Source organism: Vigna unguiculata, chromosome 4 (genome assembly GCF_037176805.1).
Source record: "Vigna unguiculata cultivar grain cowpea cultivar isolate G323 ecotype 2 chromosome 4, ASM3717680v1, whole genome shotgun sequence".
Taxonomy (NCBI): Eukaryota; Viridiplantae; Streptophyta; class Magnoliopsida; order Fabales; family Fabaceae; genus Vigna; species Vigna unguiculata.
Window position 1 is genome coordinate 37,453,227 of NC_140795.1, and position 16,268 is coordinate 37,469,494.

General features: G+C 30.0%; 1 protein-coding gene across 13 annotated transcripts; it reads left to right on the plus strand.

Annotated features, from left to right (window-relative positions):
• The first annotated feature begins 5,907 nt into the window (after nt 1-5,907).
• Nucleotides 5,908-15,939, plus strand: LOC114181676 (uncharacterized). Of its 13 annotated transcripts, XM_085672755.1 has the most exons (18): nt 5,908-6,133; nt 8,109-8,132; nt 8,214-8,316; nt 9,442-9,525; nt 10,048-10,131; nt 11,621-11,819; nt 11,960-12,057; nt 12,565-12,651; nt 12,739-12,877; nt 13,077-13,355; nt 13,736-13,875; nt 13,974-14,171; nt 14,328-14,418; nt 14,515-14,662; nt 15,039-15,146; nt 15,241-15,340; nt 15,544-15,604; nt 15,697-15,939. In XM_085672755.1, exons 5-17 carry the CDS (start codon nt 10,076-10,078, stop codon nt 15,578-15,580), a joined length of 1,680 nt encoding a protein of 559 aa, XP_085528881.1. In that variant the 5' UTR covers nt 5,908-6,133; nt 8,109-8,132; nt 8,214-8,316; nt 9,442-9,525; nt 10,048-10,075; the 3' UTR covers nt 15,581-15,604; nt 15,697-15,939. The 13 variants fall into 13 exon arrangements, with proteins under 13 accessions (XP_085528881.1, XP_027923994.1, XP_085528879.1 ...); XM_028068193.2 differs by adding an exon at nt 9,807-9,883 and having other exon boundaries at nt 5,908-8,708; XM_085672753.1 differs by adding an exon at nt 9,807-9,883 and having other exon boundaries at nt 5,908-8,316.
• The last annotated feature ends 329 nt before the right edge of the window (nt 15,940-16,268 follow it).

The following is a 16,268-nucleotide window of genomic DNA, read 5'->3' on the forward strand; positions in this document are numbered from 1 at the left end:
TATAAAAATATATTAAAATAAATTATACCAAAATGTAAATAATTTTATTTTTATTTTATTTTGATAAAAAATATATTAGAAGGATATTAAATTTATTTTATTTTATTAATTATTTTAATGTTTTCTATTTTTCATTTCATAATAATAATAAAATATATTTATAAATATTTAATTATTATTTATATTTATATATTTTAGATCAAAAGAATAAATCTTTATTATATGTTATTTAGTTTTAATCGATTACATTTGTTTAATCAATTATGGTTATGGGTTTTGTTTAGAAGTAAAATAAAATTTAACAAAGTATTTACAAGAAAATAACTTTTTTAGCCTATATATTAGGATGAAAATTTTAAGGTAGAATTTGTCATCGTTTTTTTGGGTTTTTTTTAACATTTGTCACTCAATTAGTTTCTTGTATTGGAAACAAACACATACTTGATATTGATTTCTTGTTGTAGATATTTGCATAGAAACTAAAATACTTTCTAAGTTTCTCTACTATTAAAATTAAAATATTTAAAATTCAAAAACTTATATCGAATTTTTGATAAATTTATTCATAAAAGTAAATAAAGACTTTATTGGCCCATGGCATGTCCTTACATCATTTTCACGACAATTTCTTCCTTCCCGGACTTTTTTTCTTCATCCTGAAACCCCATAAAATATTATAATCCGAAATTACTCCTCAGTGATTCTTTATAGATTTCACGATTTGGAATATACTTTCAGACCTAAAAAATATATCTTGTAACAAAATAATAAAATATATCTTCCAGATTATACGACCTAGAATATATTTTCAGATGTAGAAAGATATTTCATATTATGTAATTAGGAGCGTGATTTTTTATTGTATTTTAAATTTTATAATTCAAAATAGAGTTAAATATACTTGTGTTCTCTAATTTTGAGTAAAAATTAGAATTAGTCTATTTTTGAAATGTTAGACTAATTTGGTCCCTCATCTTTATAAATATGTGAATTTAATTATTTTAATTAAATTTTGTTAAGTTAATTTAATATTTTAAATATATTTTATAATAATATTTTTTGAATTGTTTACACTGACACAAAAATATATTTAACCTTCTAAAACATATCTCTAAATCCAAAAACACATAATTGATTATGCATTTCGGAAAATATTTTAAAAAGTACATTATATTTAAATCACTCTTAATAATACTAAATTAGTATATTTAATAATAATTAGAAAATTGACATTAATATATGTTCAATTAACAAATTATGATGTTGTTATTAAAATATTTAAATTACTCTTAATAATATTAAGGATTTTATTATCAATAAATACAGTGAATTTTGATAACAAACAAAAAATATATATTCATATTTTATTATTATTATTATTATAAGAAATAATAATACTAATAAAAATATAATAACACTAATAAAAAAACTGTATAAAACCTCCTTCAATGGTAAAACACCGAACGCATCCCCTCAATCGGTGAAAGAATGACAAATTGAATGTGAGAAGGGAAAGAAAAAACATGAATGTGGAGTGTCTACAATTATGAATGTGGAGGTGCACGGAGAAAAATGGAGGGGCTAAGAGGGAAAGGGTTAACGATTTAAACCTAATTATATTCTGAGTTCAAAAATTAATTTTAACTAATTCTACTTTAAAAAAGTTCTAACTAATTATACGATAATCAATTCTAACTAATTTTACGTAATTTTGCGTTATTATGCCATAGGGTGCAGAAAAAGGACATACAAAAGAAATGACCCATTTCGACTTGGTTGATGATAGATACCAAAGAAAATGGAATATAAGCGTGATTTATGAAATTTCAATTTTTAAATAGGTGATGCTGAACTTACAATAAAGGGGTGTGGGAATAGCAAAACCACCTCGGTATTTTGCTTTGAAGATAGATTTAGGTTATGCTTGGAGTCTTCCAATTCATGTGTAGTCTGCAATTTTTTAATAAATCAATTTTTTTAAGAAAATATATATTAATTAAGGACCAGTACGTTTTACAAACTCTAATAAGTTAGTTTTATTTTTATACGTATAAAGTTCAATAAAATTATTATTAAAATTTATAAAACTTTAAGATATTATTGTTGTGGATGTACGTTGTTAATTTCTTATTTTGATAAAAGAGTTGTGTATTAAAATATAACTTTTTTTATAAAACTATAAATTAAATTTTAAAACAAGATTTGAAAAAAAAAATATAGAATGAAAGGAGTATTTTCCTTTTTCAAGAAAACATGGTGGAGGATAAGTTTGTTTTTATATGGAGGTAGATTTAGAAAATAAGATATGTAAACACTTGTGCATAAGTTAATTATATTATTAACATACAAATAAGATTAAAGTGTTTCATTTGTAATGTAATTTTAAGTTATCGTATGATATATGAAGAAAAGGCGATTAGTTCTAGGAATTGTTTATAAGTTATTTTAAGCATTTATGCCACGTTTAATTCTCATGATAAATTTCTATTATATGTTAATGTCCTAAAATTATACCTAAGAAGAAAGTAATGTCAAGTCCCACTATAGTATCCGATATAATGTATGATTTCTCCTTAAAACTAATTAATATTTATGACATTAACCAATAGATGTATAAGTTGTACTCTAAAACTTCAAGAATCATATTGAGCTAATAGTAATTTATCTTTTCATTATAACTTAACGTAAATGTTTGAAATAACTTATAAACAAGTCCATAAACTACTTTTAGTTCAACTTTTCTTCATATATCATGCGATAGCTTAAATTTACATTGCAAATGAAACACTTTCATTTTATCTAAATTCAGAAATAGAAATAACGTATAGTAGAACGTTTACATGATAAGCATAAGTTAATAAAAATGATGAGAAGTCCCATTTCACCTGACTCAAGTAACAAAGTACTGTTATACAACTTTTATATATATATATATATATATATTGGTCAATTCCACAAATGTTAATTTATCCTACAATGAATCTTTATGTGGTTTCAAAACCAACAACAGGAAATATCTAATGTAAAATTTCAAATTGAGTGAATAAATAAATTTTACTATAAATATTTGTAAGAAAAAAAAGTATTAAGAATGAATTGAGTTTCTCGAAGAAATCAAAATCTATTATAAAAGTTAATTGCAAAGTTACTATAAAGCTTACTTTTATTTCATATTAATGGGTTCAGTTTCATTAAAGAGGTTTAAGTCACTTTACATGTTTTTCCACTTTCAGAAAAGGAATTTTTCAGCATCTCTCACTCTACTTTCTCATTCTACTTTTTCCATTTAGTTCCCTCTCCATTTTCTCTTAAACTCACCCCTTCTCGGTCACTCTTCTACCAGTTTCCTCGTTTTTAACTTACTTTCTACACTTCTTGAAGCAAAGAGTAAAACTGGACCTTTGCGGAGTTCTCATAGAAACAAATCGAATGTTCCTTTCTTTCATAAGTCAATCCCCAACCTCTATTCCATTTCTGTTTTTCAGTTCTGAAACTTTGGTTTCATGTTATTTCCTGATAATGGTCTCATTTTCATCTCCCTTTGTACTTGTTTATTAACTTCTTAAGTTGTAGTCATACTGGGGTGCTCACGATTAGTTTCAAGGTAAGGGAAGCTAGGGTTTTTCACATTTTTGATGTATCTTGCATGTTTTTGGTTCAATTTCATGTTTAAAATGTTTGGATGATGTTTGTATTTGTATGAGAATGAAATGTCTATGGTTTGATATGGATTTCTGGTTTGCATGCGTGAGCAGGGGAGAATTTTTGCCCTAGCAAACAACCATCGCCTAAGCGAGAATAGCAAAAAAAACTCACCCAGGTTTCTACTCGAATTGTCGCTCACGCAAGAAGCTCTAGTTTTAAGTGAAGAACAATCTTGTTCAGCCGAGGAAGTCTCGCTTAAGCGAGAACTCGCAGAACCTCACAGTATCCACTGTTCGAGCTCTCGCCCAGGCAAGAATGCCTAGCTTAAGCGAGAGAACTTCTATCACTTAAGCGAAGGCTTTTAGCTTAAGTGAGACTGGTGCAGGGACGTGTTCCGTTATTTGCTCTCTTCTATGATCGACTGTTTTACTCCTTGAGGGCATGATGTATGATGTTGTGCATGTATGGTGGGGTATTTGAGAATGTATTTCATATGTTTGACATGAGATGATAATGTTTTGAGATAATATGTGGAGTATGTGTAGGAATTTCATGGAAAAATCCCTTTTAATGATAAAGTAGTGGGTGTGATGACTTAAGGATTCAAATAAGGCCGCATCATGACAATCTAATGAATCAGTTAGGCTCACATAGAGTAGACTAGTTCATGTGATGAGAGTAGCAAAAGGTCCTAATCTTTTGCAGGATAATGATCCTAGATGATCATGGACTAACCTTGTGTATGGTAGGGTGAAATCCATTGGCAATGACTATACAAAGTAATAGAGGTCACTACAAGTGCAAGCAACCAGTGAATCCAATGTCATTACACATATTCGGATAATTAAGTCAGAGGGTATGCCATGTTTGTTGTCGCATGTTGCTTGTGTTTATAAAAATTTGCGTACTTATTTACCTGTTAAAAATCATTTTTCTCTAGCTTACCTTTTCTTTTGTATGTTTGTTTCTTGTTTGGTTTTCCTTTTTGTAATGATAACCGATGTTGGTGTGAGCTGATATGGAGACTGCTGGTGACCTCCGAGTTGATAAAGATGCTGTTGTTTAGTTTAGACATGTTGGATCTTGCTTAATGGTGAGCTTATTTTGAAGAACTGTTTTCTTTATAATTCCTTGTTCTGTAAGCAATCTTTTGCTAAACCTATTTTACATTTCAAGACATTTTTATGACTTTATTATGTGTCCTAGTATCTTCATTCCAATATATTTGGATGACCATTCTTATATTTAATTTATAATGTATTTGATTTAGAAAGTACATATTTTGTAACAATAAATTATTTAAACATATTTTTAAATAATAAATATTTTTAACATAAAAGATTTTGTTTCGGCCTTTAATTTTTTAATATTTTGTATTTGAGAGGAAGCATCGGAAACTTGATTTTAACTTTTTTTTTCCTATACAATAAATGAATTTAAATTATATTTTATTTATCTGGAGGGTTATTTTGGGTTTAATTGTTTTAATGTTTTTGGATACATTTTAAAAAAATATATGAAATAGATAGATAGATTGTAAATCAATTATAAAATATAACCAATATTTTTTTAAGATACTATTTTTATTTTATTTTTTAAGTATTAGAAACAGTTTTACTATTATGATAAATGCACACCTGAGAAATAGAAAATAAGAAAATTATCACTTGAATTGAAGGTATTACAATTTTTAGTGCAAAATTTAATATATTTCATCTGTCCCTTTATTATAAAGTTATCTCATTTATAATATAATTAAATACAGTCATGAAAGAAAAAAAATAAAAAAATGGATAGAAGAAAAAAGTATGACTTTTATTTTTTTTAAAAGTTAAATATATATATAACACAGTTTTCAATTAAAAAACTGGTATATATTTTTACTAGGATGGTAAATGCACACCCGATAAATAGAAAATAAGAAAATTATCACTTGAAGGTATTATATTTTTTTATGGAAAAATTTAATACATTTCATCAGCCTCTTTATTATAAAGTTCTCTCATTTATAATACAATTAAATACTGTCATGAAAGAACACACAAGAATTAAAAAATGGATAGAAGAAAAAAGTATGACTTTTATTTTTAAAAAGAGTTAACTCTATATAACACAGTTTTCAATTAAAAAACTGGTATATATTTTTTTTAATTTTACAAAATTAATCTAAAACAATAACATATTCATTTGTACTGATTCTAGTACTTTCGGTATATCTATGGAAACCTGTTACCAAGAATAAATAATATAAAGTTCTGTATGATAACAACTCTTTAAAAGAAGAAACAAGGAAATTTAAAGCTATTAACAGAGCAACATCTCTGCAATGTCCGATGAAACCACTGTCTCCTCCGGTCACCACCGGTTTTTTATTCTTCACCATTCAACTCGCTCTCCACTCAGCGCTGAACTCGGTCACTGCTTGTTCACCTGGAGTTCGTATATTGTGGCGAATGGTGGTGGCAATCGGTTCAGCTTGGTTCCTATGGTATTTGTTTTCTCTCATTGGAAACCAGATTTTTGTTCCTCTTTTCTCTACATGTAACTGGATCATCAGACCATACCCTAGGATGAGTTTGGAAGAAGTAATTTACTTTTAGGGTTTATATTAACTCAGTCAAGTTCATAAGATCATGGTTGTCTTTCTCAACTCAGAATAGTTCATAAAATTTGTAAGAAATTGTAGTATTTTTCCCTACATCTTGAACATGCTTGCACATAAGTGTTATAGTTTAATAATAATAGTAGTAGTAATAATTGAAGGTCTATTGGTCTAACTTAATAGCTGTTATTTGTAACTTATGAAAATAGTTTACAATTTAAATGAGCTAAATTTGAATCTGTAAAAACAACTTATACAAGGGTGTTTTCATTTCTGGTACAAATATTATTTTTTTGGCAATGAGAGTGTTTGCATTTGTGTAAATGTTTGAAACCATTTATAAGTAGGTTAATAAACTATTTTCTGTTTATCTCCTGGTAATAAATCATGAAAACAACTTACACTTAAACTTACATCCCAAGTGCAACACTATTTTTAATTTATTTTCAATAATAGAAACAGCTTATGCGCCAATACTTGCATCATAAACACTTATAAGCACTTTGGTGGTGTTTGAATAAATTTCACTCTTAAATATTTATAATGGGAAAAAGCTGTTAAAATGAATTGAGTTTCTTCAATAAAGTCTACTTGTCTACTTGTAAATTTCACTTCTTGACAAAGTTAAATCAAAAGACTTCTGTAAAAGATAACCGCACTAGTTACAGGAGAAATGTTTGGAAGTCCCACATTGCATACATCAAGTCTTTGAGTGCAACTTATATCCATGTGGGGCAGCTTCTTTGATTAATACCTATTTGTTTTAAGATGGAATATTACTTACCCTATAGTAGGATTGCCCAGTTTACCAGACACATTCCTCTGTGGCATGTATGGTGAAGTCCCATATTGTCTGTCTACCTTTGATAGTCCTCCTTAAAACATAGGTTTCAAAACCAGCTAAATATTGTGGTTCAAAGAAAACAGTAGTTTAAAAGAAAAGAATTCACGCTTACCTTTGATAGTCCTCCTTAAGACATAGTTTCAAAAACCAGCTAAATATTGTGGTTGAAAGTCTGATTCAAAGGAAGCAGTAGTTTAAAGGAATTCACACATTTAAGGGAAGCCAATGGAATACCTGATGTGTTGTCTAAATGTGGTTTGAATATGAAAATTTCTTTCAATTTTTTTACCAGATCTTCTTTGGTTAGCTTTATCAGCAAATACTGTTGGCATTAGTTTATTTTGAGGTAGCTAGTATAGTTCTGGGACATTGAAGTCTAGTTTTCCACAGAAAAAAAAAAAAAAAAACAACATACACTTGGCAAAAATGCCAAATTTGAGAAGTTTCTTTCAGTTCTTGTTACCACAAATAATTATGAAAGTACTGTGTATTTTTACTTCCTTTCCTTTTTTTCTCAGAACAAACAGCCTTAATATTTACCTTCATAGAAAAGATTATGGCTCCAGTAAGTACTTTGAAAGTTACCATGCACTTTTTCTAGTAAACTTCACTTGTTATTTTAACAATAGCAGAGGATCAAGATCATTAGTTTTTTCTGAGAGTACATGTAATGGTATTGGGTTATTCGACAATTTTGGATTTCAATACTGTTTATATTAGTATTTTGTGAAGTATTTAAGAAAAGAAATATTGAACTATAAGTGAATAGATTTATTGTAAATGTGATTTCTCCCAATCTGTCTCGGCACAAATGAAATTTGGTGGTGCATTGGTGATTGTTTGTAACATGTCCCTACTCTTTGAGGGAACTATTATATATTGTTGCAAGTTTTGGTCTATATCCCTCGTCTCAGTTCGTAAATTCACCGCTTTACATGATTGTCCTTGGCCTCACTACATACAATTTTGTAACTGGTTGATGGGTTATTATTCTCAGAATATTGTTAATGGTTGCAGGATTTATTTGGTGTGGTTGGTTAGGTATTGGAATCTCACCTCAATTTTTTATTATTCATTGACTTTATGTAATACATTAAGCGCTGATGTTTTTGTTCCGTACAGCTGCAGTTTTTTGGCTGTAAGGTTTAATCTTCTCCATGGATCTGAATGGCGAGTTATGTTAATATATGACTTCCCTTTTGCAATTATTGGAATACCACTCAAGGTGCAAAGTAAACAAAATTTACTAGATAGACAATCATCATGACAAAATTGGGCATCATAGTCATGTTTGGGCCCTTTCTAATGTTAATATTATTGCTAAAAAATAGGTCAACACTAGAAGGGGTGGGTTGACAGTAGACAGTCTGATGTATGGACTTTATGCTTTTAAAAGACTTTTGATAAAATGATTTCCACAAAACTAAAGTGTAAAGATTTATCGACATATATACAGTTTACAAGTATAATAGAAGAGCGGCGAAATCTCGTTTCATCACTTTTGATTTATATGTGGACATAATGTCACTGTTGACAAACCCTCCTTATCTCTCCTTGAGACTAAGAAGACCAAGTATTATATGACACTAAGCTGCTTTTGGCTTTCTTTGACACCAGGTATTGGTTATAAGAATTGTGTATTTGTTGTTTAGATGTTGTTCTTATTTTTTAGGCTTCAAGAATGTGTTCATGGTAAGACATTTGATAATGGGTACTGAAACAAATCTTTGATTGTTACTCCAAATAGCTTTTATTCTTTCATGTTAGACTGCTTATGTGTATCTCTGGTTTGTTGATATGTGCTGGACACATCAAAAAGGAAATTAAATGTACGCGTCTTAGGGATAAATTGTAATACTTTTCTTTTTGTGTTATATTATTGTCGTTTACAATTTTAAATTGAAGCAAGTAAAAATATTCATCTTTTTTTAATAAGATCTTACCAGAAAGTAAATCCTTTCCGAAAACGGACTGTTGGATGCTGGATAATACTTATTGATATAAACAAATTATATACGCTAGATGACAATGCTGTTTTTGTCTTATAGAAGGTTAGATAATATAAATTCATTAAGCTTTTTAATTGATTTAGCTAGTTCCAAAGTATATGTTCAAACAAGAGGATATGTGGTTTAACTCTGTTGTTACTTCAAAACTTAATCTTGAATGTTATTATCAAAACGTAGTGTAAATGTCATCTAGTATGTTTAAACAGTGTGAGACTAGACTATTTGAGTCTTAACAGGTGTTTCATGTTTCTCTTTGTGCATTGATGTTTAATTGAATGGTCCTGTGGGTCAAGTACTCTTTGTATTGTTAATATTCTGTCATTGTGCCATGTTTTCTGCAGTATGCAAAACTCATGCCAGCATGCGTCATTTATTCAAATGCTCAAAGCTTGAGGTAAACATGTGCAACTCCAATTCTTAAACAGGTATCTCATGGTAGATTAATTCTTACCGTCATTGTTGGTTTCAATTTAAATTACTCATAAGGTGTTTTCTAAAATGGTCATTTGGATGTATAGTCTAGAAAGCTCAGCAGTTGAATTGGCTGCTATGCACGAGTCAAACCGATATGAAATCTCGATAAACCTTAGTTGCAGGAATTTAACAAGATTAAACTCATTTGTTAACTGTTTCTGTCACATTACCTTTTTTATTCTGAACTGATATATTGGTTAAACAAACCTTATACAGAGTTCATTTTGTGTAGTGTCCATGGATCATGCCAAAATTGTCAATGACATATGGTTGTACATCTACCAGGCAAACAGTTCATTCCTATAAATGGTCATTTTATGCATTCAATATGAAGTCCATCCATACTTTTCAATTTTCTATTAACATTAGTTCAAGTTTTCCCTCTAATCACTCCATTCTACCCACTGTTTGTGTGTCTAATCTATGTGGCTTTGAACATTAAATCTATCATGTGTTGTCCTGTGCTTTTACAGGTGAAGAGTGATTTTACCAGATATTGGTATGGAGGTGAGAAGCATTTGGATGAGACATGGATACAAACATTCTTATATGACCATGTATGTTATTTGAATTAGTGAATAGTCGATTAGATGCTTTTTATTTTTTGTATATTATTACTCCATTTTCATACTTCTAGGAATTACATGAAACATAAAAGTAACATTTCTTTTTCTCTGTTCTCTACTTGTGTATGAAATGAAACACAACACGGTACTTGAACCAATTTCGAACTTAAATTTGGGGTGACTTGGTTCTGAACATGGGCAAAACTGAATCCTTCTTAATACATAATGATATATTTGTTATTAACCAACCATAACATAAACTTAAACTATTAGGGGAATGCATGTGGATCTTTTTTCATACTACAAATATTCTTAACAATCTTCATCCTCACTGACAGCATTAGCTAAACAATTAGATTGCCACTACATGCACTTGTTGATTATGGAATTTAAGTATTCTTCTAAAGTAGCCCGTGTTATGTTCTTCAGTTCTGAGCCATCATTTTATCTGTCTTGCTTCAATGATGAGCCATAACATAAACTTAAACTATTAGGGGAATGCATGTGGATCTTTTTTCATACTACAAATATTCTTAACAATCTTCATCCTCACTGACAGCATTAGCTAAACAATTAGATTGCCACTACATGCACTTGTTGATTATGGAATTTAAGTATTCTTCTAAAGTAGCCCGTGTTATGTTCTTCAGTTCTGAGCCATCATTTTATCTGTCTTGCTTCAATGATGAGGAATACCAATAGTTCTCCTGTTCTACAATTGATTCTTGTAGAAGTATGCTTGTCAATTTAGCATTAGTTAACCAATCAATAGTACTATTACTCATTTCATAACTAACTATTTTTTTCATTACTTATTTTATGATCTGGAGATTAGTGAAAAGAAAATAGTGTAATTTATCTTATTTTAATTTAAACCAAAAATATGTAAATTAGTAGAATAGGATGCGCAAATTTGTGTTGCTGGTTCATCTCTTCCCTCGTGCGCACACTATCATCTCTCTCTCTCTCTCTCGGTATTATGAGCCGTTTTTTACCGCGTTATGTTCCCTGGTCTTTTTTTACTCATTTACTACTATTTATTTAATTTAAAACTACATTTATGTTCATTTGGAGGTATATCATGAACTTTGTTCTCATCTTAAGCTTATAACTTCTATCCTTATCCCTAGTATTTATGAGTACTCTTTTTCAAGCTTCTTTTTGTATTGTCTCAGCATTTGAGATTCAACTAAATGCTTTTGTATTGTCTCAGGCCTATTTGGGTATTTATCACAATATATGTGTTGGTTTTGGAATCTAAAGCTACGGCTAATTTCTTGTTTAATTATTACCAGTTGCATTTAGATTGACCTTTAAACTTCCATTGTAATCCGCTTGGCTTAGTAGACTACTTTTAGTAAATTAGAATAACATCTTCTGAAAATTGTTCAGATTTAGCTTTAATACATTTATAGATTGATAAAAAAAAAAATCATACATTTATTACTGTAATTAATAAAGCTTTTTTACTTATATATAGAGAGACGGGAGGACCCTCCCAATATTGCAAACCAGCCGTCTTGCCTTTGCTGCTCCCCTCAACTCACACCATTCAAAGAGATAATTCCTTTCTCCTACTCCAAATGGACGTGAGATTTTCTTCCGCTCAGACTAAGAACTCCCAGGAGAATGTTGTGGCCAGTCCTCCAATTCAAATTGGGGGAAAATCTTGTCATCAGGTACTGTATTATTTTTTTTTCTACTTTTGTGATGTCTAATTTTTCATTTTGCTTGTGGTGATTCTGTGATTATTCTTTGTTCAGTTTATTTCTTGATTTTGATGATAACACTTTTGTTTTGTTGGTTTTCCACCGTGAAGTGCCGGCAAAAGAAGGAAAACTTTCTTGCAATCTGCAAGAATTTAAAAAAAGGGAAGAATTGCCCTGTTAAGTTCTGCCACAAGTGCCTCTCGGCTAGGTAATGTTCAGTTTTATAAATCTCGGATTTTCTTTTTATTTTAGATGTCTTGTACCAGGTCACCGGTATCCCTCATGAGATATTATATCTTGTGTGAACAGGGTAGGACCATGGATAATACTGTTGTTGTCTATAGTGGTTCTGCATAGATTGAGTAAGATTGTTTATTATGCTGGATACCTGTGGCCTTGTACAGAAAAAAGACAACACATTTTGGTGGTTTTTGTGTGTTTCAACTATAGTTGCAAAGCAATGGAATTTTGGACACACTTCCAATGCAAGGAACAACTTAAAATTTTCTAAAAACTATGACTAAAATTGTTTTTGTAAATTGTGAAATGTTCTAAATATGGGGTCCAAACATGCTATATATTTTGAAGGAATTAGGCTTTGATCGCCAGCTGAGATATCCTTGGTACAAAATGAAAGAATCACAGAGTATAACAATACAATACTTGTATATATGTATATGTTTTCTCCAATGAGGATTTTCCTGTGCTGAATTAGGTACGGGGAGAATGCTGAAGAGGTCGCAGCGTTGGCTGATTGGATATGTCCAAAGTGTCGAGGTGTTTGCAACTGCAGTCTTTGCCAGTGGGTTTCTTTTCGTTTTTTTCTATTTCTTTTTTGAGTTAGTAATGTATCCATGAATTCATTCTAATAAAGGAGTTGTGTTTGTAGAAAGCGACGAGGTGAAGTGCCTACTGGTCAAATGTATCGCAGTGCCAAAGAATCTGGCTTTAAGTCAGTTGCAGAGATGTTAGCGTTTAAGAAGGCTTCAAAGGCATTAAATCCATCAAGCGATGGTAGTCTGAAAGAGGTAAGCTATTTTTCTACCTATCCCCTTTCCAAAATCTCGTGGTTGACAGATTTGGTTAAAAGGGATCTCTTGTTTGACTGTGCAAATTCATGATAAGTTAATATGAGCGAAATTATGTTTATATTTCAATTTATGATAAACTTTTCATGAGATAACCTTATGGTTCGTGGTTCGTGTTCTTTTTTGTTATTTCTTGCAGGAGCGTGAAGTATTTTTTTCGGGGGAACTTGGAAAGGCAAGTTGCTCAGATGCAAATGATCTCACTGACGTTTGCAACAGAGATCATGGTGGTGATAATGTTGGTACCATCCTTCAAAGGTTCCCAAATGTTGGTATGAACCTAGAATGCAAAATAATTGAAGAGGAGGTTCTTTTACCACGTGGCATCGAGTTAAAAGAAATATATGGCATGGAGTTACAACCGAAAGATGTTGGGAATGCATTGCAGTTTCTGGAATTTTGTAGAGTGTTTGGAAAGGTATGGTTTCATGTTAACAATTTTTTCTGATGTTTTTGTTTTTATTAATTGCAATTCATTGTTGCATTTTGATTCAATAACCATAACCGGCAAATTCCTTTAATGCTTCGAGTGATGTTACAAAATTGGAACTAATTATTTCTATCAATATGATGCAACTTAAAAATAAAATTTTAGATGATTTTGCAGTTGGTCATTTAATTGAATGTTTTAACCATGAATGATTTCCTTGTGTTACATTAAATTATATACTCTGGAGAAAATGGTATTATTGTTCAAGCGTAATTCTTGCTTTACACTTACGGTGTCACAGCTATTCATAATATATTTATCAATTGTTTCTTCACTGTTTGTTATTTCCCGTGTGCAATTTTAATCAGGCTCTTGATCTCAAGGAAGAAGAAGCTAAAGCCATTTTTGAAGAATTGATAAGTGAAGAAAGTATGGATGAACATAACTCTTCACTGATTCAATTTCACATTAAACTTTTGGCATTGATCCTAAGTGATTCGGAAAAAGAGTAAGTTATCCCTTACAACTCTTCTTTGAAGTTTTTTCGGCAATTAATTTTTTTTAGATACTTGAATTAAAGTTTTGATATGAATGATTTTGGTGTAGGTCTCAGTCCTTACTTACGAAGAGTGAAACTAATTCATGGATAAAACATTTGGAGGGTTTAATGATGCAATCGCATCATATTCTAAATGATTTTCCTGTGAATTGGTTTCAAGAGGGCATAAGTGGATATTTTAAGTTGGATTTGTCTAAAAAGTTTAGACTAATGACTTTTCTCTGTGACGAAGTCTTGAACACAGAGTAAGTATTTCAAGTCAAGTTAGAAAATATTATTTTCTTGTGTATTCTTCTTTTGTTTTATTACTTTAACTATTTTATCTTTCGTTTGTTTTTTTTTCTTACTTTTGTTGTCTTAATATAATTTAAAGTGGTTGGAAACTTGCTTAATATGTCTAGGAAACTGAGAAGATATATTCAAGACGAAAATACGAAACAAACAAAAAGAGTAAAAGAAGCGAAACTTAAGATTGCTGCAGCTAAAGAAAAGGTAATATACAGCAAGTTGTTATGATGCTTTTTATATATGGATTATCCTTGCTGGTGCAGTGTGTTCATAACAAATTTGTGTGCATGATATATACAGGTAAAGTGTCTTAGGCAGAGGTTGCGTAATGAGAAGGCCAAAGTGTCCCCATGTCCGATGGAGGAGTGTGATGCTCTTATAGACATAAGAACCCAAGTTGATGAAGCACACACTGATATGCTCAGCTTAAAGAGCACAAATCAAAAAGGTATGTTATGATTAATGGATTATGAGTTATGCATCATTCATGTTATCCTGGCTAAAGTTCTCCACTCTCATCGGTTTAGGTCAAAATATTTTGGTGTAGTACAAAATTTCATGGTTCAAAGTTATCCAACTTGTAAACAAGTAGTTATTAGCACAAGATTCTGAAAGCAGAATAAAATGTTGGTAAAGTAATAAATGTTCTTTATGTGGTCAAAACAGAAAATAGAGTATGTGTAGGTAATTTTGTTTCTTAAATAGAGTAACGCTCTTAACGAGGCCAAATTGGAAAGTTTGGGTACATATTGGTTCTTTATATCTTGCTAGCTTTAATGTTTCTGCTATTGTGAGGGTTGACATTTGTTTTTCTAATGTTAAAGAAAGTGGAAGTGATGCCACGAGAATTAATCCAGAGTTCGTGGACAACAATGGGATGACCTTTTGGAACTTACGAAGTTACAATGAGGAGTCTGTTGTTTTGCGGCAAGGTAATTCTCAAAATTCATGAGTTCAATTTTTCTGATTGATGATACCAATTTTATTTGGGGTTTAGTAAATTTTCTAAAAGAAAGCAACACACAGATCTAAAAGTACAAGATGAAGCTGTTACATCACCTGAAGAAAGCTGGTTCGTTTATAGTCCTAAGGAGAAGGATGAGGTTGATAAATATATTTCTTCAAGGTGAGTTATTTTCTTAAAAGTTAAGTGGATTGTTATTGTGGTTTCAAATACTTTAAATGATATTTGAAAGTTTGCATTCTTTATATTATGTCAATGAACATGATGGTGAATTTTTAATGTCGGATGTTACATTTTGGTACATTATATTTGTAGACTAAGCCACAGCCATTGAATTGCATTTTTCCTTTCTACCTTGGTTGCAGGGCTAAAAGACGTAAGAACTCTCAAATAATAGCATGACGCTGGCCAAAACACTGCATCATGGTATTGTATCTATGAGACTCTTGTAAATTTATCTTACAATAATTTGTTGCGAACATTATTTTTAACATGATATACATTTCTTGTTTTTGTAGATTTTGATGATGGCCGTTCCTCATTTGTTTTTGAATACAAGTCATTGTATAAATTTTTTGTATTTTATTTTAGTGGAATACGAAATGAAATTATTTTTTTAATTTAATTACTATTATGGTTGTATTTATTTATTTATTTAACTAGTTAGATGTAGTTAGATGTACAGTGATATATCCATTGAAAAGTGATGTATGTATTCTGAATATTTCTAATAGTTACGATTTGAGAAGAATTTTAGATCTTTTCTCTTGACCAAATATTAGCAAATATATATATATATATATATATATATATATATAATTTTATGATTATTCATTTTTCATCACTGTTTTACGTATAATCAAATATCATTAAAATAATAATAATAATAATAAATATTATGAATACTGATGCAAGATAAAAAAAAAACTTAAAATTAAAATATTTAATTTAGAAGTCACTGTTAAAAAAAGTATCCATGAAACTGAAAAGGTAAATGATACACATTTCTATTTTTTAACTAAAATTGTTCCTGAAAAAAAAAATTGTTACAGCCTTTAAAAGTTTATAATATTCTGTTTCAAAAGAGTTT

Coding starts and splice junctions, on each gene's coding strand:
- LOC114181676 (XM_028068189.2), top strand. CDS start 10,076: ATGGAGGTGAGAAGCATTTGGATGAGACATGGATACAAACATTCTTAT. Junction 13,356..13,735: donor TTTGTAGAGTGTTTGGAAAG/GTATGGTTTCAT, acceptor AATTTTAATCAG/GCTCTTGATCTCAAGGAAGA. Junction 14,419..14,514: donor TTGCTGCAGCTAAAGAAAAG/GTAATATACAGC, acceptor TGATATATACAG/GTAAAGTGTCTTAGGCAGAG.